The sequence below is a fragment of the Coffea eugenioides genome, chromosome 3 (assembly GCF_003713205.1).
Source record: "Coffea eugenioides isolate CCC68of chromosome 3, Ceug_1.0, whole genome shotgun sequence".
NCBI classification, from domain to species: Eukaryota; Viridiplantae; Streptophyta; class Magnoliopsida; order Gentianales; family Rubiaceae; genus Coffea; species Coffea eugenioides.
The window spans coordinates 31,457,138-31,481,454 of NC_040037.1; the positions used below are offsets into that span (position 1 = coordinate 31,457,138).

Consider the following 24,317-nt stretch of genomic DNA (forward strand, 5'->3'; position numbering starts at 1 on the left):
AGACCTCCCACTTACAAATATATATATATATATATATATATATATAATTTTCTCGTGAATTTACTAAGATCTTGGAATTGGTAGTACTATCCATCGACTAATATATCATACTTTCGAAGATAAAACATGCAAACCTCTCTCTCTCTCTCTCTCTTTAGTGTTAAAGAAGCTTGTATAACTAATTTCCACGATTATACATCCTCATTAGTAACTTGTATGTTGTGCCATACATTTAATTTACCAAAATGCTAAAGTGCCATTACCAAAAAGTTGAAATTTTAATTCATCAGCTGTTTTAAAAATATCAAGTTATTTGCAAAAAAAAAATTGTTTACATCATAAACACGTTTTATAATCGGATTTATTTTTACAACATTTTTTATGGGTTATTATCACTTTACCCTCTTCAACTATATCACTACTATCAATTTATCCCATAATGTTATCTTTTAGTCACTTCATCCATAGGTAATTCAACTCAAAATGTTCATAAATTTTTGATAAAAATACCCTTTTATTTTATAGTATTACTACATTGTTATTATCACTTTATCCCTTTAAATTATAGTGATATAATCACTTTACTCTCTTCTAGATTTTTACCCTATCGTTAATCTAAAAAGTATGTTAAAAAATGTTTAAATATATTTACCTTTTTTATATATAATTAAAAATAAAAATGTTGGAATAATTATTCTTCCTTTTTTTCACTCTAAGATTCCAAAAACATAAAAATAAAAGGGTTTTCTCAAATTTCTTTTTTCACACTTATTAATACTTGGAAAAGAAAAGGAGATAGGATAGAAGAAGATAGAAAATTAGATTTTGCAAAGAAAGAAAATAAGAAAAATCTAATATTATCGTATTACTTTAATATTCTCGGGATTAGGATTGGAATTGGGTAATAAATAGAAAAGTAAAGTAATTTTAAAATAATAAAAATATTGAATTCTTTCTTGTTTGTATTAAAAAAAAAGAATTGAGTTCTCTCTCTCCCTCATCTATTTTTCAATTTTTTTCAATATTAATAAGATTTTCAAGAAGAAACAGATTGATGTTCTGACCTTTTTTTTCTTCATACTAAAAAGGTGAAGAGCCACTCTAAATTTTTTATTGTTTTTATTATACAAAAAAGAGGGTACTATCTTATCAAGTTTTTTAACTTATTAAGTTAGTTTAATGGTGTGATAAATTGCCTAAAAAATAATTTTAAAGGGTAAATTGATAATAAGGTTATAGTTTATGGGGATAAAGTGATAATAATTTGAAAGATTGAACATGTCTTATCACTTGAATTAATAAAACTTCTTTAAGTTTGACCGTTAATCTTCGGGGTAAAATGATTGAAAAATAATGTTAAGAGGAAAATTGATAGCGACGCCAAATGTTAAGGGGGTAAAATGATAATAATCCTTTTTTATCTCTTATATATTTAAGCATATTAATGGATAGAGTTTGAATTGGATCCTTTTGATCTATATTCGGACCTATTAAATTTATTTAGATTCGGACCTAGACCCAAATTCAAATCCTCATGGGTCTAAAAATGAATATAGATCCGAACCCTTATGAATTTGGGCATTCAATGGCTATGCGTGAGTATTTTTTATGAATATTGTAAAGAATTAAAGTAAAAATATCTTAAAAGAGTTTAGAATATATCACAATCATCCTAATTTGGAACTTTTTTAGGCACCCAAGGACTTATTACCAACTAAACTTAAGTGCTACATCCTAATAACAATGTTTCTGTATTTACACAATATTCACATTTGCTACTATTTTTTTTTTATGTTTAAAGTAATATATCCAACTCTTACCATTTTACCTTTTTCACTCTTTCTTTATTTGTTTAGAAGCAATTTTTTGTCCATTACACTTACCTTTGTTTAATTCTTTTTTTCTTTTGTTTCACTGTAATGTAGCCAACTGAGATTTGAGTGACAGGCATATTAATAAAATTACAAAATTATATGTTTTCATACACTAAATTTCATCTATGCATTTAGGATTTGCAAGATTTTTACATACTTTTGAATTGTCAATATTTTTTGGTTGGTTGTGACTATTTATGTAGTAGAATAATTCACTGATGTAATTGTTCAATTGAAAAACTTCATGTATTAAACATAAAATTGTGTAAATGCATCAACTATCTTTTTTTTATTATTTTTATGTAATCATTGATAGTTGAGATAGCCGTCACATTTTAAAAAAAAAAATTCTAAAAGATTATCACTATCAACATGCTACTTTAAAAATAGGGATAATTTCAGAAACCTCTCCTGAGATTTTTATAACTTCACTTGGTTCTCTTAAGGTTTCAAAAATTACACCTACTTCCCTTACCTATTTAAAATGATAATACTAACCTTAATATTTTAATAAAACTCCCTTGTTGCCATGTTTATTATACAAAGGATGGGTTTTATAATTTTTTCCTTTTTCTTCTTAGTCATTTGTTTAATATTTCATTAGAATTATAGAAGAACTATCAATGTTATCCCTAATATCTATCTAGATCAAATGTTAAACGAGTAATTTTTTTTTATAACTTTTAATATCATCCCATTTTTAGTAGCTTTTTCTTTTGTATCAAAATCAAGAATAATTAAAAACAAATGGCCCAAAATCACTACCATAAAAAGAATCTATATCCCTAATAAAGTATTATAAACAATAGCCTATTATATCAAAAGATTTATTGTTATAGTTGATTATCAATTAACAAATTTTGGCATGAAAAACTTGAGACTCATTTTCTTTTATAATTGCGCCAAATTACTTTACAATTGTTTAGAAGAATAAATTAAACTTTGTAAGATAAGGGCATTTTAGGGTATTCATTAAATTTTCGACCCTATTTTAAGGTTTGGTTACCCAAGTGTCAAATTAAAGGAAGTAAGTATAATTTTTAAAATTTCAAGGAAACTAAGTGAAATAGTTAAAAATCTCCGAGGAGGTTTCTGAACTTATCCCTTAAAAATATTAAAAGTCTTACAAAACTAAGCGATGGACCAAGTAACACGTAATTGGTGAAGAGGGGCAGGAACGGTTGCTTCTTGACAGTTCACGGCCAATATTTGACCAAAAAAAAATTGTACGATTCAGATCTTATCTTGTGTCTCGTTTTTAACAACATGTGTGGGATTCACAAAATTTTATTCTAGAATTACACGTTGTTGAAAGTAAATTACACCATGTACAAACAGATTTATGTCGTGTACAAAATGCACATAACCTTCAGGAACGAGTGCTCCTGTAGCCATTCCTGTCCCTGGTCCCGTAATTGGCCCCAACTCCCAGCACAATACATGTAAATGTTGGTTACAATTACAGTTTTGACCCAGCAGTGAATTATACGCATTGTAGTGAATAAAAAATGCGTATATGAATATAAAATACGTATATTCAGCGAATATAATGTTGCTCCCAACTCTTCTGATGCACAGTCCACTGCTATAGTGAATATGATCTGAAACCGTCAAAATCTACAAAGAAATGGTGGCTCAAAGAGAGAGCTTCACCTAATTACCTCACTTGAAATCAGGTAAACTTTGACTTGTTATTACTTTTGAGAATAAGATTTAGAAAAAGCTGTTTCAGTACATGGTTTTGTTTTGTTTTGTAGTTTTTACAGTCTCTGTTTCTTAAATTCCATCAGTTCTTCACACTTCCTTCTACCTGTTTGAAGAATTGATGCATTTGCTTTCGAATTGTATTGGGAATTTGATTATTTGGGTGAAATTGTTCAAGGGATTTGATAATTTATTCAAGCAGGGCTCATATGCATAGTTAGTAATTGTTATTTCAGTTAGTTGCAGAATTTTTTTTTCCTCTTCTTGATGGAAAGTTATGGTCTTGATTAGGAGGTTTTAGCAAGTCAGAAGTATAATCAGCTTTCTAGGTGAGATCCTGTATGGACTTACATATGTAGTGTTTGCCTTGGGATAAGAAGGCCTATAGTCCCATAGAGAACATTCTTTGGCTTTTTTGAATTATATGTTCGTGATATGATATCATTACATCCAGACTTAGTTGTAACTACTTTATTAGTTTGAGATAACTTGGAGTTTTGTGGCGTAATTGGAGGTTATACAATTTAGTCAATGTTTAACGATTTCCAATAAAGCTTGGGAACTGTGAATTTAGTCAAGATCTGGTTTTACGCATTTTTAATGTTGGACATTTTTTACCTTTTGTGTTTCTTTAAAGTTCTGATAGCTCAAGAGAGTGCTTGTAGAGTTAGATATCTCTTCACCGACAGCACCGACAGCGTAAATGGAGTAAATAATGCAGTAGTATCACTTTAATTTGCATTGAGCAAAGGTATCATGAAGGATCATATGGCTTGTTAGCAGGCTTCAATCAGATAAAGGAATTACATACCGTAGTTAAAGATTTTCACTCTGGAAAACTTTAATCAAATTAGACCAGTGATTGCAATTTAGTCAAGGTTTAAAGATTATCAATATAGCTTCTGAACTGTGAAATTAGTCAAAATCTGGTTTTAGGCTTTTTAATGTTAGGCTTTTTTTTTCTCTTTGCCGTTTCTTTAAAGATTCAATAGCTCAGGAAGGTGCTTGTAGAGTTAGGTATCTCTTTGCCGACAGCATATAATATTTAGTTGTGTGGGTAGGTGGGGAGTCTTTTTTTTTTTTTCCCTCAGGCTTGGGTTGGCATTAAATGGAGTATAAAATGCAGTAGCATCACTTTAATTTGCATTGAGCAAAGGTGTCGTGGAGGAAAGTATGATTTGTTTAATGGACATCAGTTAGATAAAGGATGTAACATAGTTAGAATTTCATTTGGGAAAATTTTAATCTAATCAAACCTGTAATTGCATTTCTATCAATGTGGAAATCCTGTCCAGTCCATTCATGTTCTCTAAAATTAGGTCTCTCAATTATTTAGGTGTAACTGCAACACCAAAAGTTCTTCCTTATCTAGTTTAGTTCTGTGCGTGCTATTTCCTTCATTTAAGATGAATCACTTTTACATTTCACCATCAGAGATCAATCAGAGTAGTTGCTTGTTCATAAAAGCAACAATAAATGAACAGAGTGAAAACTCTGCCTTGTAGGTCATAATACCTTCATAAAGGCAAATTATTGTTGTCATACTATGTTTTTAAGCAGTTCATGATAGAGATTGAACGTGATGCATAATTGAGGTTTCCATTTGTTTGGATCATTATGTTAGAGATTGTTGTTAAATCAGGTTTAAGGTAAACATTGAATGCAGAGTTCCCTAACAGACCATTTGAATTAATTTTAATCATATTAGTGTGTAATCAACATAATATTCCGCTCCTCATTTATACCTTTGGAGAACTAATATCTGTTGAAAATTGAATTGGAATCTCATTGAACTGAAAAGGTGCTTAGAGTACAGTTTCAGGCAGTTAAGTTTGTTCTTAAAATGGGAAGGCTTTGTATTCTTGATAAGAGATATGATCTAACTGAGTCACTTTAATATCAACAAGTCAAACTGCAGCGAAGCTTTGAGAGTTGCAGGGTCAGTCATATATTAGCAACATTAAGGATTGCACTAAAGAAATTTGTGGAAAGAGTTTGATTGAATTTAGCTTAAAAATAGGTGTTTGATGAGCAAGACAAGTTAAGACGAATGAGAATGCCCCATTGACGTGTAAAATTTACTATTACATTTACAAAAGCATGTTAATCAACTCTATTTGTTGGGGCATCATTCAAGTAATTCCTTTTAGAGCTTGTTTATTTCTGTTTAAGATGAAATAATATGAACATAACTGACAAGATTGCCAAAAAGTTAAATATATGTAAAAGATGATGGCTTTCAGAATATAAGAGGAACAATGTGCTCCAAAAACCTTGAAATGATAAATGAATTTTTAGTCTGATAGAATAAAAGACAACCTGAGCCAAATTGACATGTCTGGTTAAAAAATACATGCTCTTTAAAGTGACTTCTGCTACTTGTTCTTAGCTGATATCAATGTGAGTGTGACGGAAACTTTAGAACTCAGAATTCACAACTGATAAATGAGACTTCTGGACTTAGGAAGCAGATTGGATTAAGAGGATTCCCATGGGCTGTCTTAGGTTTAAGTTGGTGTTGCATTTAGTAAGACTGGAAACTTCTAAGTAAGAAGTGCATACAATCTGATAGTGCAGACTGATGAATTGGTTGTGGACAGCGTCCTGGAGATAGGGAATAGCTTTAGAAAAAATAATGCATGAAAGATGTTAGGGAACCTGAATATACCTAATAAAGTTTAGATCTTGGTATAGAGGGTATGCAAAAGTATTTTGGAGACTATCTTTATATTTTGGCAAATGGGAGTTGCATATTGCTGCATCTATCCACTGTGCTTTGCTATGTAAGAAGATTTGAGCTAAATGCAGTTATGTCAGGTGTCGGTCAGTACTGCAGGCACGGTTCTTTAGTTTATTTGAGCCATTCTGTCATGAGTTTTGATCAGAATAGGTACAAATTGCTTGCTAGAAGTCATCCTGAATCCGTTTTAGGTGGAAATAAAATTAATGGCTGTGTTTTGCTGGTCTTTGTGTTAACACATAAAGTGAGACATTCTTTAATCACTCTAAGAAGGAAAGTTTGAGTTTGCTGCCATTCGGCAGAAAGTATCGCAAAGAATTTCAGATGCCAACTGAAAGATCCTTTCCAGCTCTTACCCTAATTGGATAAAGGAAAGCTGCCTTATTTAAACAGTGACAGGGAAATTAATGGAAATTGAAGCTCAGAGATTGCTCAATAACTGATGCACAAAGTAAAATCCAACACAAGGCATACCCAATAATGTATTGTGAAACAAATTGCAGACGCTATGGAAGTTGCCAAGCTAGACCATACTAAGAAAATTGTGCCATAAGGAATTTTAAAACTTTCTCGAAGAAGAATAATTAGAAGTAAACAAGGATGGAGAAACCTATGCTTTATCTATAAGCAGTCAATATTCTTCAAGCTCTCCTGAACAGGTGACAGAGAAAGCTAGAATTTATACATAAACAAGGACTTATTTTTTCAGCATAAGTTTAAAAATTTGTATCTAATGGCCAGTAAATGCTCCTTTTCAGAGTTACAGAACTTTATTTTTTTGGCAGTGGAAAAATAATAAGGCAATAACAACTCTAAAGGTTTTATAGAGGCTGAGCGGAGAAGTTAGACAGGATGCTGGAAATTCTGTGGGTAGATGCATAGAACTGTGTTGTTGCTTGGGAAGAGGGAGATGGAGGGTTGGATAAACGATTTTTATTAGCTTGGACACATAAGAGATGGTATCTGGTTGCTCAGAGATGTCATCAGCCAAACCCAAGATGTTAATGCATACTCTTGGTGAAAAAGTTTGATTAGTCAGGACATATATGTACAATAGTTTCTGTTTGCTAATAAATGACTGCCTAAGATGCAGATGAATTTTCACAAGTTAAAAAGAATGGTTTTGGTGGCTCTGCTATAAATAGTACACATGAAAAGTGTTTGGTAAGACATTTTGACTGCTTAATTTTATGGGTTTAGAATTAAGGGCTGTTGGCATCGAAATATCCTTAGAAGTTTGCTTGTAAATAATTAAGAGGTTCTTAATAGTAAATAAAATTAGAAAAAAGACCAGTTACAGCACAATACGTCATATGTGAACTTGATTTATATCAAATGATACTGTGGTAAGCTCCGAAAGCTCCATATGATTAATGCTGTACTTGTCCCTGAATGAAGAAAGACATTCACTGTAAACTTGCAGAGAACTTAGGGAACCTAATACTGAAAGGACAACAGTAACTCCTAGAACCATGTTATAAACTACCATTAGCAGTTTTGCTGTGAGGCTAGGACCATACTTGACCTGCCAAGTAACCACCCATCTCCAAATCATGTGAAAATATCAGCTCTTTAGAATTTAAAAAGTACCCCTGAATAAGTTTTAATAGATGCATTTTGTACCTGATTAATCGTACTTCCTTAAATGTGTCTTTATGCTGTCTTACACCCTTTCTCCTCGGAATATTATACATTTGTATAGGCAGCAGCAGTAGTGTTGGAGCAAGTTTCAGAGTAGAAGAGGTTGGTTATGCTAAATCATAGTTTTGCTTCTTGTTAATAATAGAATAGGTTGAGTTCATCTACTTTAGTTGTAGGTCCTGTGTAGAAAATAATATTTTGCTATCTTATATTGTGTGGTGTACGAATCACTAAACATGAGGCAATTTGCTGGAAACTCAAAAGAATCTGAAAACTTGGAAAAGCTGCACCAAGATGTCAATACTAAACACATCAGGCAATTTGCTGGAAGCATCCAGCCAAATTGATTGTTGGCAAGTTTTACTGCAAAAGTTCACTATACTGAAAAATATTATGATAGAACTCCAGTGCCATAGATTATAGGCAATGGTTAAACTGATGAAGCTGGGAAAATGGTACTCTTTAAGGTTTGGGAAGCTTCTCCAGCTGTTCATTTTGGCTGGAAAGCACATGCAATACTTCCTCACAAGTACAGATATTACTTTGAGATAACAGACTATTGGAGTGCTTGTGATATATCTAGTTTTGCTTGATGAAATATTAATTGAAATCTGCATTGGATTATAAAAAGTTGTGCTTCACAAAAAATCAAATTGTTTAAAATGTGTCAGTTCTATAGGCATCAGACCACTTTCCATTTCTTATGACATGATTTGAATTTTTTTTTTTTTTTGGAAAAATTGTTTTAAGGATATGTGTTGCTGTTTTTTTCTAGATTTTAATTATTCTGATTTGGTTTTGCTGGTTTTAGAAATATGGCAACTCCAGTTGAGCCTCCAAATGGGGTTAGATCCCTGGGGAAGCATTACTTTTCCATGTGGCAATCTCTGTTTGAGATTGATATGAAATATGTACCTATAAAGCCTATTGGTCGAGGTGCGTATGGCATTGTATGTTCTTCTATTAATAAGGAAACTAGTGAGAAGGTTGCAATCAAGAAAATTCACAATGTCTTTGAAAATCGTATTGATGCACTGAGAACCTTGCGTGAACTGAAGCTTCTACGCCATCTTAGACATGAAAATGTGATTGTCTTGAAAGATGTGATGATGCCTATCCATAGAAGAAGTTTTAAGGATGTCTACTTGGTATATGAACTCATGGATACTGATTTGCATCAGATTATCAAGTCCTCTCAAACTCTTACAAATGACCATTGCCAATATTTCCTCTTCCAGGTAAATTGTTGGTTATCTATGTGGTCTCAGCTGTGTATTTGAATGATGAACTTCTATAGATTATCCAGTCTAATCTTTATTATGCTTTAAAGCTTATCATTGTCTGAATTGTTTGTGAATCTTGAGAACATTTGAAGTTTTTTTTGGAAAGTTAAATTTGGATTGTGCATTATATATTTAAACCTTGCCTATTTGGCATTGCTTGCTTGGATTGGAATTCCATTTTTTCCGTACCTAAATTTCATTGTGGTGACAAACTTTTATCCTTATTCTTATTTTTGTTCTGGATCACTTGACCCCTATATACCAGAAATGTTTTTCTTTCCATCAAACAAGGTCCTGAAATGCTTAAAGTGCTGCAGAATGTCCTTTATTCTTTAATTTGATGATACCCTCTGTGGACTTCATTATCTGCTGCAAGTTTGGCAAAACAATAAACGGTCTTAATTCTTACAAGAATGATTATTTGGGGATTGTGTAACAGCTCCAAACATTAGATAAACGCTTGCTGTTAGTACTTTGGAAACTTAATTGTGGATTTCTTCTTCAGACTCAAACTTCTACCTGATCTCAGTAACTTCTGGTTGATGCTTTCCGCTTGTTGCTAGCCTAACGTTAAGTGAACGACTTCCAAAATACCGAACTGCAAGCTATGCTCATGAGTCCCCTCATGTTTCAGCACAAGGCAAGGCCTTTACAAAGATTCTTAAGGGTGTAGTACACTTACTCTAGCTGTCAGGTCCAGGGAAAAATGATGCTATTGCTAATTAGCGTTAGAAATTGCATTTCATACTTAAGGTCAAACATATTCTTGCATAATGCCAAACGTTGAATGCACATATTAACAGAGTGTATGAGAGCGATCCCTGCATGTTTGGACATTAGATTATCTTTCATGTTCCAGTAGAATACATTTGAACCTAATATTGATTTTCTTGTTCTTGGAATGCGATGACAAATATTGGTTAAGGTGTTACTGATTATGTTAATATTAGCTATTGTCTAAGGCCCATTTATTGGAATTGTAATGGATACAGTTGCTGCGAGGCCTGAAGTATCTCCACTCTGCGAACATTCTTCATCGTGACCTGAAGCCTGGAAACTTACTTGTGAATGCAAACTGTGATCTAAAAATTTGTGATTTTGGTCTTGCACGTACAAACAATGATAAGGGCCAGTTCATGACAGAGTATGTGGTTACTCGGTGGTACCGAGCGCCAGAGCTCCTTCTCTGCTGTGACAACTATGGGACCTCAATTGATGTCTGGTCTGTTGGTTGCATCTTTGCTGAGCTTCTTGGGAGGAAACCTATTTTTCCGGGCACAGAGTGCCTCGATCAACTTAGGTTGATCATTAACATCCTTGGGAGCCAGAAGGAAGATGACATTGAGTTTATTGATAACCCAAAGGCTAGGAAATACATCCGTACACTTCCATATTCTCCAGGGACACCTTTTTCTCGCCTTTATCCTCATGCTAATCCTTTGGCCATCGATCTGCTGCAGAAGATGCTTGTATTTGATCCAACAAAAAGGATTAGTGTAACAGAAGCTCTTCAACACCCCTACATGGCTCCCCTGTACGACCCAAGTTGTGATCCTCCAGCTCAGGTCCCAATCAATCTCGACATAGATGAAGATTTAGGGGAGGAGATGATAAGGGAAATGATGTGGACAGAAATACTTCATTACCACCCTGAAGCCGCTTTAGCTGATCTGGAGGTTGGTAATTGAATTTGATCTTCCTTTCTAGCGAACTAGTTTTGGAATTGGCTTTGTTTGTAATTTTAGAGCCACTTTCTTTCATTTCTTTGTCTTTGTTTACAAAATAATCATAACAAATTGCATCTGCAGTTTGAGCTGTGATGCTTGGTGTGCTTAAACAGATCTCATGAGGTGATTTTTGACCTTGGACTTCTGAAAAAGCGCATCAATGTTGTATATAGATGTTTGTTGTGATAGGCCTTGGTGCTATGCCATTAAATGTTCTGGCTGTAAACTTATTATGGATAAAAGTTAATCCAACTGCTACAAGTTGGTTTGTAATGTATTTTGAAATGAAATTAACTTCCTTGAGAAGCATGTGGCTTTGCTTATATGCCTTGAAGAGCTGACCTATCGAACACATTAAAAGGTAATGCATACGCGTTCTTGTCATGTAGTTTGTGGCACTTTTTGATCTTGTTGCCTGTAGATATGATGCTCATGAAGACTGCAGTATACTATTCTGGAATGGGCGGAATCTCTTGTGTCAGTAGGGATATACTGGTTTGAAGACAGGAAAAATTCACTAGGCTGAAAAAGTTAATGCAAAATGATTTGCATGTGTTGACAATTAGGAAATGGGGAACTTCACTGAGTTGCAAAAACTGTCCAACACTTAAATATCTTCTAATTTGAAAACCTACTTGCTTAACTCCCAACCTTAAAGCTCTTATCCGTTTTATGAGGGGAAAAAGAAAAAGCTCTTATCCTTCTCTCCTTTTTAGAGGCTAGGCATATAAGCGTCCCCTATTGTTTACACGCTCACCCAGCCATCTAAAATCTTTTGGTACATGGGTCATGCATTCAATTTCGTTAGTGCAAAAAAAAAAAAAAAAAAACCTTACCTTGACGATATAGGAAAGCTTGTACGAAATGGTATCAAAACGATTAGAATATGTTGAAATTCAATAAAACTAATAAGAATTGCATTGGAAACAAAGTTTGATGGTAAAATTAGCATTGTTTTCTTTTTGTTTGGGTTGTGTGTGACAGGTTTATAATTCTTTGGATTCTAAAATTTCAGAATTGTTTTCTATATGTGATTGTAAAATTCTCAAGAATTTAAAATCCCCCAATTGTTGGGCCTTTTAACCTCCCTTACACGTTTTTCGAAAAACTTCATGGTAGATCTTATATATTCTAAAAAAGAGGAGTTCCAATTGAGTATGCAAATTTCAGAATTGTTTCTAAAGACTGAAATCTTGTGGTTCCCCAATTCAGTAAAAAGAAACGAAAGCTATAAAATATTAGTAGAAGTTGAGTGCTTATAAGTTCAATAGAAACGACAAAAATGTTCAATGCATTTGAAGCAATTTCCATGGTCAAAGTTGTTGAATATACCTAGATACGTGTGATATATTATACATCAATTATAGGGATTAGATAGCCTGATTATTAGCCTGATTATCCTAGTCTAATTATAGGAAGTAGATAGCTAATTATTCTAGCTTGATTTTAGGATCTTGATAGCTTGATTTTAGGATCTAGATTATTTCAATCTTGTATATATATGTCAGTTGTACTACTCACAAGAAGGTGAAGGAATGTCATCCCAAAACATCTTCCTCTCTTGCTTCTTCTCTTACATGGTATCAGAGCCAGTAAGAAAAAGAAATTCGTTTTCTAATCATCCCACCCGGTGATTTTACCCGATGTTTTTTTTTAACCCAATATCATTATGTCTACATCCGATACATCTATAACATCTACATCCACAACTCCTCTCATGGCCAATCCATCTATTACTGGTTCTACTATTATTACTACCGAAAAACTAAAAGGCAGTAACTACTCTACTTGGGCTGCTGACGTTGAGCTATGGTTTATGGGACAAGGATATAAAGATCATCTTACTACTAAACCTGATGATACTATGACTGATCCATCCAAGTGGGAGCGAATCGATGCTCAATTGTGTAGCATGCTTTGGCAGACCATTGATTCTTCACTAAAGCAAATTTTCCGTCCACATAAGACTTGCTTTAGTGTTTGGGAGCAGGCCAAAGCATTATACACTAATGATATATCTCGTGTTTATGCTGTTTGTTCTGATTTGATGAGTCTCATTGCATCTCGAAAACTTGATATGCTTATGAGCTCTTACTTAGGCAGAATTCAAGGGGTCCTTTCCGATTTCAATGAGTTGCTACCCCCTGCCGCAACTCAGCAGGAACAACTCTCTCAGCGAGGTACATTTTTTATGCTTTTGGCTCTCTTTGGATTACCTACAGAATATTCTACCATTCGTGATCAGATTCTTGCTAGCCCCACAATTCCTACTTTGTCTCAAGCTTTTTCACGGCTGTTACGGCTCCCGGATGAATCAAAATCATCTTCGGAGACTATCGTTGTTGATCCATCAGCTTTGGCATCTCAATCCAGCCAAAGAGGAGGTCGTGGACGTGGCCGTGGTCGAGGTGTTATAATGGTAACAAAAATCGACCCTACTGTGACTATTGTAAAAAGGTTGGCCATGCAGAAGATCGGTGTTGGCTCTTGCATGGACGTCCTCCCCAACAAGTGGCGAATATTGTTCAATCCGAACCTTGCACAAGTTCAGAACCAACTCTCAAGCCCGAGTATGAAGATTTTGTGAAATGGATTACAGCCAAATAGTCTTCGACACCTACTGCCTCAGTTGTACACACTAGTAATGTTAGCGCATGTGTCTCTCAATCTCCATCTCTTGGCCCATGGGTTTTAGATTCTGCTGCCACAGATCATATTTCTAGTAATCCACAACTTTTCTCTTCACTCAATAGTTCTACTTCTCTACCCAATATTACTCTTGCTGATGGATCACAAACCCAAGCTAAAGGGATTGGCAAGGCTAACCCTCTACCTTCTGTGCCTCTCGATCCTATTCTTTTTATACCCAATTGTCCTTTTAGTTTAGTATCTGTTCGTCGTTTGTGTCGTTCTCTTAACTGCTTAGTTACATTTGATGAGGAATCTGTAATTTTACAGGATCGAGGTACTGGGCGGACGATTGGCACAGGGTGTGAGTCTCAGGGACTTTACCATCTGTCTTTACCAACACCAGTATCTTGTTCTACCATAGATGATCCTCTGCTAATCCATAGTCGTTTGGGTCATCCAAGTTTAAATAAGTTTCGAAAGATGGTGCCATCTATTACCATGTCTTCCTTAGAGTGTGCATCATGTCAGCTTGGAAAACACACTCGTAGTCATTTTCCGAAAAGGGCTAATAGTAGAGCTGAATCTCTATTTTCTTTGGTCCATACTGATATTTGGGGACCGAGTCGTGTTATTTCTACTTTAGGTTTTCAGTATTTTGTTACTTTCATTGATGATTATTCTCGTTGTACTTGGGTGTTTCTTATGAAGAATAGATCTGAAGTGTTTTCTATTTTTCAAAGTTTTGTCTCTGAAATTCAAACACAATTTGGTGTTTCCATAAAAATCTTACGTAGTGATAATGCACATGAGTATTTCTCCACCTCTTTCAAGTCCTTTATGGAGTCTAAAGGGATCATTCATCAATCATCATGTTCTCACACCTCACAACAAAACGGGATTGCTGAAAGGAAAAATAGACATTTGGTTGAAACAGCACGTACTTTACTTCTTCATGCAAATGTTCCGTTACGTTTTTGGGGGGATGCCATTCTCACTGCATGTTATTTGATTAATCGCATGCCATCATCTGTCCTTAAGGATCAAGTTCCTTACTCTTTTGTATATCCTAATGCTCCACTATTTTCTATTTCCCCTCGTACATTTGGCTGTACATGTTTTGTACATGATTTCACTCCTGGAAAAGATAAGCTGTCTTCACGTGCTGTCAAATGTGTATTTTTGGGGTACTCTCGAACACAAAAAGGGTACAAATGTTTTTCTCCTGATCTTAGACGATACATCATCTCTGCAGATGTTACGTTCTTTGAGTCTACTCCTTTCTTTCAGCCTAACAAGTCTGAGCATTCTACAATCACGGAAGATATTCCTGTTTCTACTTATTTTGTTCCTCTTACTCATGACACTGACATTAGTCAGCCTCCTAAAGAGTCCTTACCTTCACCCGCATCACCACCACCATTGCTCACTTACCAGAGACGCAATGTAAGGAATTGTCCTACTACAGTTCCAGATACTGGTGTTGGAGAATCTGCTGATGTCCCTGATGCCTCACGAACTATTCCAAGTTCGTCACCTACCACGATCTCCTCTCCAGCCAGCCCACCCATTGCTGTCCGCAAAGGTATTCGTTCTACTCGCAATCAATGTCCCAACTATACTTGTCTCAATTATCAGCGCGTGTCTTCATCCTATTATGCCTTTTTGTCCTCTTTGTCGTCCATGTCTGTTCCTAAAACTATAGGTGAGGCTATGTCCCACTCTGGGTGGCGTCAGGCAATGATAGATGAAATGGCTGCTCTTCACTCCAATTCCACTTGGGAGCTAGTCCCACTCCCACCTGGTAAATCAACTGTTGGTTGTCGTTGGATTTATACTGTTAAAGTTGGTCCGGATGGTCAAATTGATCGTCTTAAAGCTCGTCTAGTAGCTAAGGGTTATACTCAAATTTTTGGTCTGGATTATACTGACACCTTTTCTCCAGTCTTAAAGCTCGTCTAGTAGCTAAGGGTTATACTCAAATTTTTGGTCTGGATTATACTGACACCTTTTCTCCAGTGGCCAAGATGTCTTCTGTTCGTCTCATCTTATCTCTTTCTGCTGTTCATCATTAGCCTTTGCACCAATTAGACATCAAGAATGCATTCCTTCATGGTGCATTGCAGGAGGAAGTTTATATGGATCAACCACCTGGTTTTGTTATTCAGGGGAAGTCTAGTGGAATGGTTTGTGACTAAAACGTGCACTCTATGGTCTCAAACAATCTCCTCGGGCTTGGTTTGGACGCTTTCGTGATGTTGTCCAAAAATATGGCATGATCCGTAGTGAGGCTGATCATTCAGTGTTTTATCGTCATTCTCCGTCAACAGGTAGTATTTATCTGGTCGTTTATGTCGATGATATTATTATCACTGGACAGGATCATGATGGAATTGCTCAGTTAAAGAACCACCTTTTTGGCCATTTCCAGACGAAAGATTTTGGCAAGTTTCGTTATTTCTTGGGTATCGAAGTTGCCCAATCCAAAGAAGGTGTTTTTATTTGCCAACGAAAATATGCATTGGACATTTTGGAGGAGGCAGGCATGTCAAATGCTAAGCCTGTCGAAACTCCAATGGATCCTAATATTAAATTATTTCCAGGACAGGGGGAGCCACTTAAGGATCCTGGAAAGTATCGTAGGCTTGTGGGACGGTTGAACTATCTTATGGTAACACGTCCTGACATATCTTTTTCTGTCTCAGTGATCAGTCAGTTTTTAGATTCCCCATGTGATACTCATTGGAATGCAGCTATCCGCATTCTCAAATATATCAAAGGAGCACCTGGCCAAGGATTGTTGTATACTGATAAAGGAAACATGCAAGTAATTGGTTACACTGATGCAAATTGGGTAGGATCACCTATTGATCGTCGTTCTACCACAGGCTATTGTATTCTAGTTGGTGGCAACTTTATATCTTGGAAAAGTAAAAAACAAGATGTGGTTGCTAGATCCAGTGCTGAGGCTGAGTATCGAGCCATGGCTATGGCTACATGTGAGCTAATATGGCTTAAACAATTGCTCAATGAGTTGAATTTGGGGACTAGTGACCCAATAAAGTTGATTTGTGATAATCAAGCTGCACTCCACATTGCCTCCAATCCAGTCTTTCATGAGAGGACTAAGCACATTGAAGTTGATTGCCATTTTGTTAGAGAAAAATTGATCTCCAAAATTATTGAGACGGGTTTCGTTAATTCAAGTGATCAACTTACAGATTTTCTTACCAAGTCCCTAAGAGGTCCTCGTATAAAATATATATGTGGCAAGCTTGGTGCATATGATTTGTATGCTCCAGCTTGAGGGGGAGTGTTGAATATACCTAGATATGTGTGATATATTATACATCAATTATAGGGATTAGATAGCCTGATTATCCTAGTCTAATTATAGGAAGTAGATAGCTAATTATTCTAGCTTGATTTTAGGATCTTGATAGCTTGATTTTAAGATCTAGATTAGTTCAATCTTGTATATATATGTCAGTTGTACTACTCACACAGAAGGAGAACAAATGTTATCCCAAAACATCTTCCTCTCTTGCTTCTTCTCTTACAAAAGTATTTGGCAAATGGATTTTGCAGAAAGAGAGATATATCCTACCTGTTGCGGCTAGTCATTGTAAGTTTGGAGACATGTCAAAAATCAATAGAAGCATAATCGAAGGTGCAAAGTGTTATTGATTTACATCGACTCCTGTGTTTAGAGAAATGCTGATGTCGACTCTAGAGAAATACTGGTTTATATATATATATATATAAAGAGTCAGGAAAATAAATAATAATAAAGAGGAGGAAAGCTCTGATACCAGACAGGACGAAGGGTTAGCCCCTTAAACCAAAAAAATAAATAATAATAAAGAGGAGGAAAGCATAAGAGTTAGGAAGTGGGTCGTAGTTGGATTACCACTAGTTAGTATAGGTGGTTGAACCAGCCATGTATAAACAAAATGTAAATAAAATATAAAAACAAGTTAGTATGTTAGTTCAGGCGGTATAACTGGCCATGTATGATTAGTATAATCAAAACAAATAAAAGAAGAATAAATAAATGGATATAAGGCGGCTTAGCCGACCATTTGATTGAATGATATTGAATATAGGAAATAAAAGAGAACTTACAAGATATGAAACTCACACAGGGCTTGCTCCTTTGTTTGTTCCTAAAAACTAAAATATAAAACTGAGAACTTATTTGTAGAGAGAGGGAGGAGAGTTTCTTCAAGCTAGAGAGAGAATGAGACTTGAAGAAATGGTATGTGGAATGTGTTGGGTTTGAGAGGTATTTATAGCAAAAATTTCCGTAGTGCTATAGTACTCGCTACAGTGATTTTTTACTGTTGCTACAATGCGCGCTACAGTGTATCGTTTGTCTTTTGTTGCCGTGTTTGTACAGTAACTTGCCGGATTGCTACAGTGCTTCCGGTGCTACAGTAAAAATAATTTTTTCTAACTTTTCTTCCGATTGAGCTAGCTTGAATGTTTTTAGAAGCATCTGTTCAGCAAATCATTGCTGATAATTCTTCCGATGCTTCTTTGATCCATTCCTTGTATTGCTGTGTATTGGCTCCCCGTTTCTCAAGTAAATACTTATTGAGAGCCATTCTTTGTATATACCTTCTTTGCATGAATCATTGTTCCTTCAAAGTTTGTACGGAGTAGTTTGATTCTTTTACTCCGATATGATTGTATCTGTGTATACGATAGATAGGAATTCTTTCACCGGTGTCGTGGTTAAAGAATATACTATCAAAGTTTCTGATCCTGGACTCTTTGTGCTCGTTTTCCAGGTAGTGATATTCTATCCAGAGTTGTGAGAATTTATCATCTTTGAGTTTGATCTGGAAGGATTGAGTAATAGGATCTTCAGGAATTAAAAATGAATTTTCATCCTTTTTTGTTTCCTGAATCTAGTTTATTGTTGAAAGCTCATCAATTGTATGGAATTGATTTGAAATTGTTTCATTGGACATCCAATTTAAAGTAGATTCCGTAGGTATCTAGTTTGAGGATGATTCCTCAGGGATCCACTCCCAATCGGCTTGATTTTGATTCGCTGATGTTTGACACTCATTAGTTTGATTGCTAGATATTTCTCTGTGGGAAGTCTGTTCCCAAGTAGAATATCCATCAAAGAGACAGTTTTTCTCTTTTGAACTGTATGATGATGAACTTCCTTCACCTGCCATGTTTCTGCACAAAGAATTAGTTAGTTTAAAAAGTTGGGATGTTATCCCTTTATAGATAATTTGGAAAGGAGCCAATTGATTGAAAAATGATGCTCCTAAGATGATATGGTTAGTCAAATACTCAGTCAAAAAGAAGGTATCTGAGAATTGGTTTTGTATATTTGGAAATTTGAATTCAATATCAAGTTTAGGATTATTGGTTATTCTAAGGGATTCCAAAAGTTGGATTGGAACAAGGTTTTCAGGAATATAGTTTTGGTTTGACCCTGTATCAACTAGGGCTTTTGTTTCGATTACATAATTATCAATAATTAGTAATCGAATTTGGATCAAGTCTTCCTGAAATAACTGAGAATTGTTATTCAGGTTTCTAGGGTTAAAGGTTTCTTTTTGTAAGGTCATAGGTTGAATAAGGCAGCTGTCAAGAATTTCCAGGAAACCATAAGTTTTTGGTTTACAAGGATTTTGTCTAGGGATTTTTTCTGGAATGTCAAAGAAAAGACCCTTTAAAGGATCCGAAATTTGGTTCAAGTATAGTTGTCTTGTTTTAAGAATATCTGTAATGATGCTGAAAAGAAGGTTCTGATTTTTGGTCATCTCATTGACCATATGTCCTTCTTTTTCATCTTCATCACTGGTGATTGGGAAAGAAGATGTTGAAATATATTTGTCATAATCTTCCTTTCGTTCATATTGGATAATATCTAATCCGATAAGAGGATTTGACAACTGGGTAATATGTCTAGGTTGATGGGTTTTGGAAATGGATAAGGCTAGTTGTTTTGTAGAAGAGAAAGGGTTTTCAAGTTTCTCTATAGATTTGGGCTGTTTGTTGGTGTTTGTTTGGTGGCTAGATAACCTAATCTGTTTGTAAAATGATTCAAGACTTCCTTCTTGGGCCTGATCCTTTATAGGTTTGGGAAACCAGCTTGCTTGTTGGTCCTGTTCACAAGTTGTTTCTTCCCAGGGCTTATTCTCCTTGTATTGTGATCCAAGAAGACCTTTGAAGAAATCTTTGTTGTGAACTTTGTCTCTGTCTGACCTTGTCAGGAATGTATGTAGATTTCTACTAGAATTTGGGAATAACTTTGATGAATCCTTTTGGGTTGCATCAGATGTGAATATGTCCAAAGTAGATATAACATTGAATTCTATTGTTTCTGGGAGGATGTTTCTATCTTGAAAATCAGATTCATCCTTGTTGGTTGTGACTAGAATGTTGTGAATAATATTTCTGCCTCCAATGATGAGATGTTCTCCCCACCATTCTTTGAATTGCCCAATGAATCCTATGAGTAGGATATGAGCAGTCAACTGATTGTAGCCATGTAATGTTTGATTATACATAGCTGTGGTTGTCATCTGTTGAGATGCCATAGGAAGATTGTATATGAATATTCCATCTATGCTCCATTCATAGATGTCTTCCTTACTGTATGAATGTTGAAGGAAATTGGGTTTTATTCTGAAAATATTAGAATGAATCTTTTGAGGGTGGTATAGATTTTGGATATTTTCTCGGTTGGGAGTATAATTTTGTATGATATTGACCAAGGAAGTTCTTTGGATTTCGAATTCTTGTTTGGGTAAAGGAATTGGAAAGTATTGCTCAATCCAAAATTTTTTGTTTTCTAAAGGTTTGAAAAGCAAGTTTGAGAAGTAGGTTTTTGGAAGAGGAGTTTTTGGGATAAATTGGGTAAAGAGATTGAAGAGGTATTTTTCTGGATAAATTGTAAGAATCTTCTTGGCATGGGTATAGGCTACTTCTTGGTCAATTCTGATCTCAATTTCATGAATGACCAATTTTTCTGTTGAAGGTTCAGCCTGAATCTCTTGTTTGGTGACTAATTTTGTCAGAGAAGATTTCGTCTGAGGTTTTTGCCGAACGCGTCTAGCTTTCCGCTGGATACGTCTGATAGCTTGCTTTTTTGTATTTTCAGCGGAGGGATGATCAATCCTATCCTTCTAGGAATATAAAGATTGGATGTCTTTTTTCTTGAATATCTGATTTTTCTGACTCCATTTGATGGGTCTGATTCGAGATCTATCCAGTTTTGATAGATCTAATTTTTCAGATACTCCTTGTCTTTGAAACTGTCTCTTTAATTTGTTGAAGATCCATGTCTTCTCAGTTTATCCCTTGTATTTGCTGGATAACCATGTTTCCTCTGTATAAGATTCCACCTTGAGGTTTGGGTACTCGATATTAAGTAGCTTCAGCTTATCAAGCTGCAACTGTTTGTAAGTTATGAAAGAATATATAGATAATTTAGAAATTTCTTCCTGATTATTGTTTGCAGAATTTTCTTTTGAATTTTCCCGAGAAATAAGTTGGCTACAGGGAAAATCATGGGACAAGTTTGAAATAGATAATTGTAAAGAATTCTGAGATCCAACTAACTAGGTCTCAACTAGCTGGATTTCTTGTTTAGAAGAAATAAGTCTTGTTTGAGAATTTTTAATAGCCATAGGTTTAGTAAGAGGTTGAGAAGGAATTTCAGTGGTACCTTCTTTAATAAGTAATTGATCTTTTTTAATTGTTTTAGTTTTCCATTTGAGAGAAGCAATATCTGTTTGAACATCTTTGTTAGATATTATTTTTTTATTTGGTTGACCCTTGGTTAAAACATTTATAGTAGAATATCCTATGGGATTTTCTATGTCTTTTTCTGGGTCAAAAATAATAATATTGTTAAAATTGTTTAGTTGATCAGACACCGAAGGTTTAGAAATTCCGATAGACTTTTGGTTTGGTAAATCTATGGGTTCTGATTGATCTATAGGAAAATCTGGTAGATCTATAAATTTGTTTTTCAAAACTTTTTGCGGATCTGAAAGGTTTATAGATCCTGGTATGGAATCATAATTTGGAAAATGTTTTGGTGAATTTGCTGAGTTTATATGAATTGTTAAAGGCATATCTATGGAGGGATCTAAAGATTTTGACTTGGTTTGGACCGGATCTATAAGATCTGATGTAAAAGCCTGAGTTTGTATAGTTTTTGACATAGATGATGTAGGTTTTGAAATATTTTGGACTGAATTTTCTAATTCTGGTGCGGACACCTGAGATCTTTGAGACTCATACCAGTCAAAGAAATGAATATTTTGTTTTGTTTTTGTCAAAAAGTCATAAAAATTTTCTCGTATATTTTTTCGGGCTTCTCCCTGATATTTGTCAAAAAATTGTTTTCTTTTAAACTAGTTGTAGTTTGCATAGAATTTAGATCTTAGTTTTTCTTTGTCAATCTGGAATTCAGAAAGTTTGTTTTGAATAAGAATTGATTGCTCTATCCGAGCAATTCTAGTTTGAAGGTCATTTAAAGGTTTGTTGTTTAAAGAAGTGTCGTGCCCCATTTTTTTTTGTGAAAAAAATAACGTGTTTAGAAAAATGAATTTTTGATTGAAAAAATGAGTTTTTATTTGTTTTGTGTTAAAAATGAGTTTTTGATTTTTAAAAAATGAATAAAGGAAAATGTGGGTCTGAATGGGACTAAAAAAGTGCGACGATTTTGACCAAAAAATAATAGTTTAAAAAAGATTTTTAATGAAAAATAGGAGTCGCTACTTGGTATTGAGTTAAGGTGTACCAAGTCACCTAAAAATGAATTTTTAAAGAAAAAGTAAAGAAACCCTTTTTAAACGACTCCAAGTCTAAGCAAATCAAGAGAAAAGGGGTTGGGAGTCACATTTAAAGAAAGGGAAGGTAAGGATAAAAATCCAAGGCACCCTTTCAACCTAACCAAGATTAGTTGAGTAATTTAGTCAAGAATTTTTCTTATTTTTAACCTAAAAATTTATCACATTTGGATGTCACTGTATGAATGCAGAACCTAGACCTAATGGTTATCGGAATGGTCAATATGTCTCTTCGAATTTTAATTGGTGCAAATCGCATTAATTGCGACGTCCAAAAGTAATTATTTGAAGAGGTCACGAATGTGCAAGATATGAGACTCGAAGGAAAATAAAATAAAATAAAAGAAAATAATGATATACGAATATACATGACCTAAAGGAATGCATCATAACGGGTGCGGGGAACTAATATTCATGACTTTAATTTTCCCTTTAATAGAGAGAATACGAGCATGCTAAGACTAGAAAGTCACACTCGTCCATATCTCATATTCGAGGGGTATTTCTCCTATTTAATCAAGCAAATGATTAGTCTAGTTATAATTCTTAAATGGAATGCAAGTCTAATGTCATGTTTTCACACATAGGGGTAAGAGATATATGTATAGGGGAATATGGGATAAGAGATGTACACATAAGGAAAATATCATGCAAAAAATGATAAAAACCCTAAAAGTGAAAAATATGCATGAAAAAGTGGTGATTGTCACACAAATATGATCTAACGCAAGAACGGTCCCTAAGGGTTTAGCGTTGGACTAACCCACATCTATAAGTTCTCATTAGCATTGGACTAGTGAGAAATCGGAAAAAGGGGTCACAACTAGCGTTGGATTAGTGTGGTGACGTCATGCATTTATTACAATCAAATAAATCATGTAAAACATAATAAAACAAATAAACACATAAATCACATATAGCACGTAGCACATAGGCATGATATCTAGATGCAAGGCCTTAAGATAGCGAATAACACGTAAACACATAAGCATGCAAAATATACAAGGAAAATAAAGTAAATAAAACCCTAACTATTACATTTAGGGGGCCCTAACTACAATCTAAAGAGGTAAAGAATAAAATAAAATAAAATAATAACCTAACTATTACAATTTTGGCATTTAATTGCCTCCCAAATAATTAAAAATTAAATTAAAATAAATATACAAAATCAAAACAATTAAAGTGACTAAATAATAAATTAAATAAAAACATTCAAAAATCATGCAATTACACACATAAAAGTCACATAGGTGCACATTGGATCAAATAAAATCAAAATAAAGGAGTACAGTGTACCTCCCTTGAATTGGTTGTCTAATGAAATGCAATTTTCTTATTTACCCTCCAAAACAATAAAATGGTCAAGGCATCGCTTTAAAATAATCACAAGAAATGGAAATAAGCACGAAATTGAGTCAACCAAATCATTCAAATAAAAATAAACAACTTATATTCAATAAATTAAAACAAACAAGGACCCAATTGAAGCAATTAAAGAAGTTTGAGGGGTCAAATTATTATTATTACAAATATTAGGGGTAAAATTAAAATAAATTAAAATTAAGGCGTAAGATGAAACCTATCAAAACTAAACTAAAATTCACAAAAAATAAATGAAAACCATTTGTTACAATTAAACAACAAAAATACCCAAAATTTCACTAAAAATCCAAATCCAAATCATAAATCTCTCAAAAACTATTAAACCTCAAATTTCATCCTAAAATTCACTAAAAATTTATCCAAAAATCACATTAAATCATATCAAAGAAAAATAACATTTTAAAAGGATAAAATTGATGAATTTTCCCCAATTTTTGAGCCATAGTGAAACAAGGGGAAAATTGAGGGGTTAGAATGTAATTTTTGAAAGTTCCCATGCAAGC

The 24,317-nt window shown here is 34.3% G+C and overlaps 1 protein-coding gene across 2 annotated transcripts; it reads left to right on the forward strand.

The window, feature by feature from the left end:
• The first annotated feature begins 3,418 nt into the window (after window positions 1-3,418).
• LOC113765371 (mitogen-activated protein kinase homolog NTF3) lies at window positions 3,419-11,292 on the forward strand. Of its 2 annotated transcripts, none has more exons than XM_027309523.1 (4): window positions 3,419-3,550; window positions 8,021-8,061; window positions 8,771-9,197; window positions 10,235-11,292. In XM_027309523.1, the coding sequence occupies exons 3-4, from the start codon at window positions 8,775-8,777 to the stop codon at window positions 10,928-10,930; spliced, it is 1,119 nt and encodes a 372-aa protein (XP_027165324.1). In that variant the 5' UTR covers window positions 3,419-3,550; window positions 8,021-8,061; window positions 8,771-8,774; the 3' UTR covers window positions 10,931-11,292. The 2 variants fall into 2 exon arrangements, with proteins under 2 accessions (XP_027165324.1, XP_027165325.1); XM_027309524.1 differs by lacking the exon at window positions 8,021-8,061 and having other exon boundaries at window positions 10,235-10,918; window positions 11,051-11,292.
• Window positions 11,293-24,317: the final 13,025 nt, after the last annotated feature.

What these genes read in the sequence shown, in the direction of transcription:
- LOC113765371 (XM_027309523.1), top strand. Translation starts at nt 8,775, where the DNA reads ATGGCAACTCCAGTTGAGCCTCCAAATGGGGTTAGATCCCTGGGGAAG. An exon ending in GCCAATATTTCCTCTTCCAG is followed by an intron (nt 9,198 to 10,234) that starts GTAAATTGTTGG and finishes TAATGGATACAG; the next exon opens with TTGCTGCGAGGCCTGAAGTA.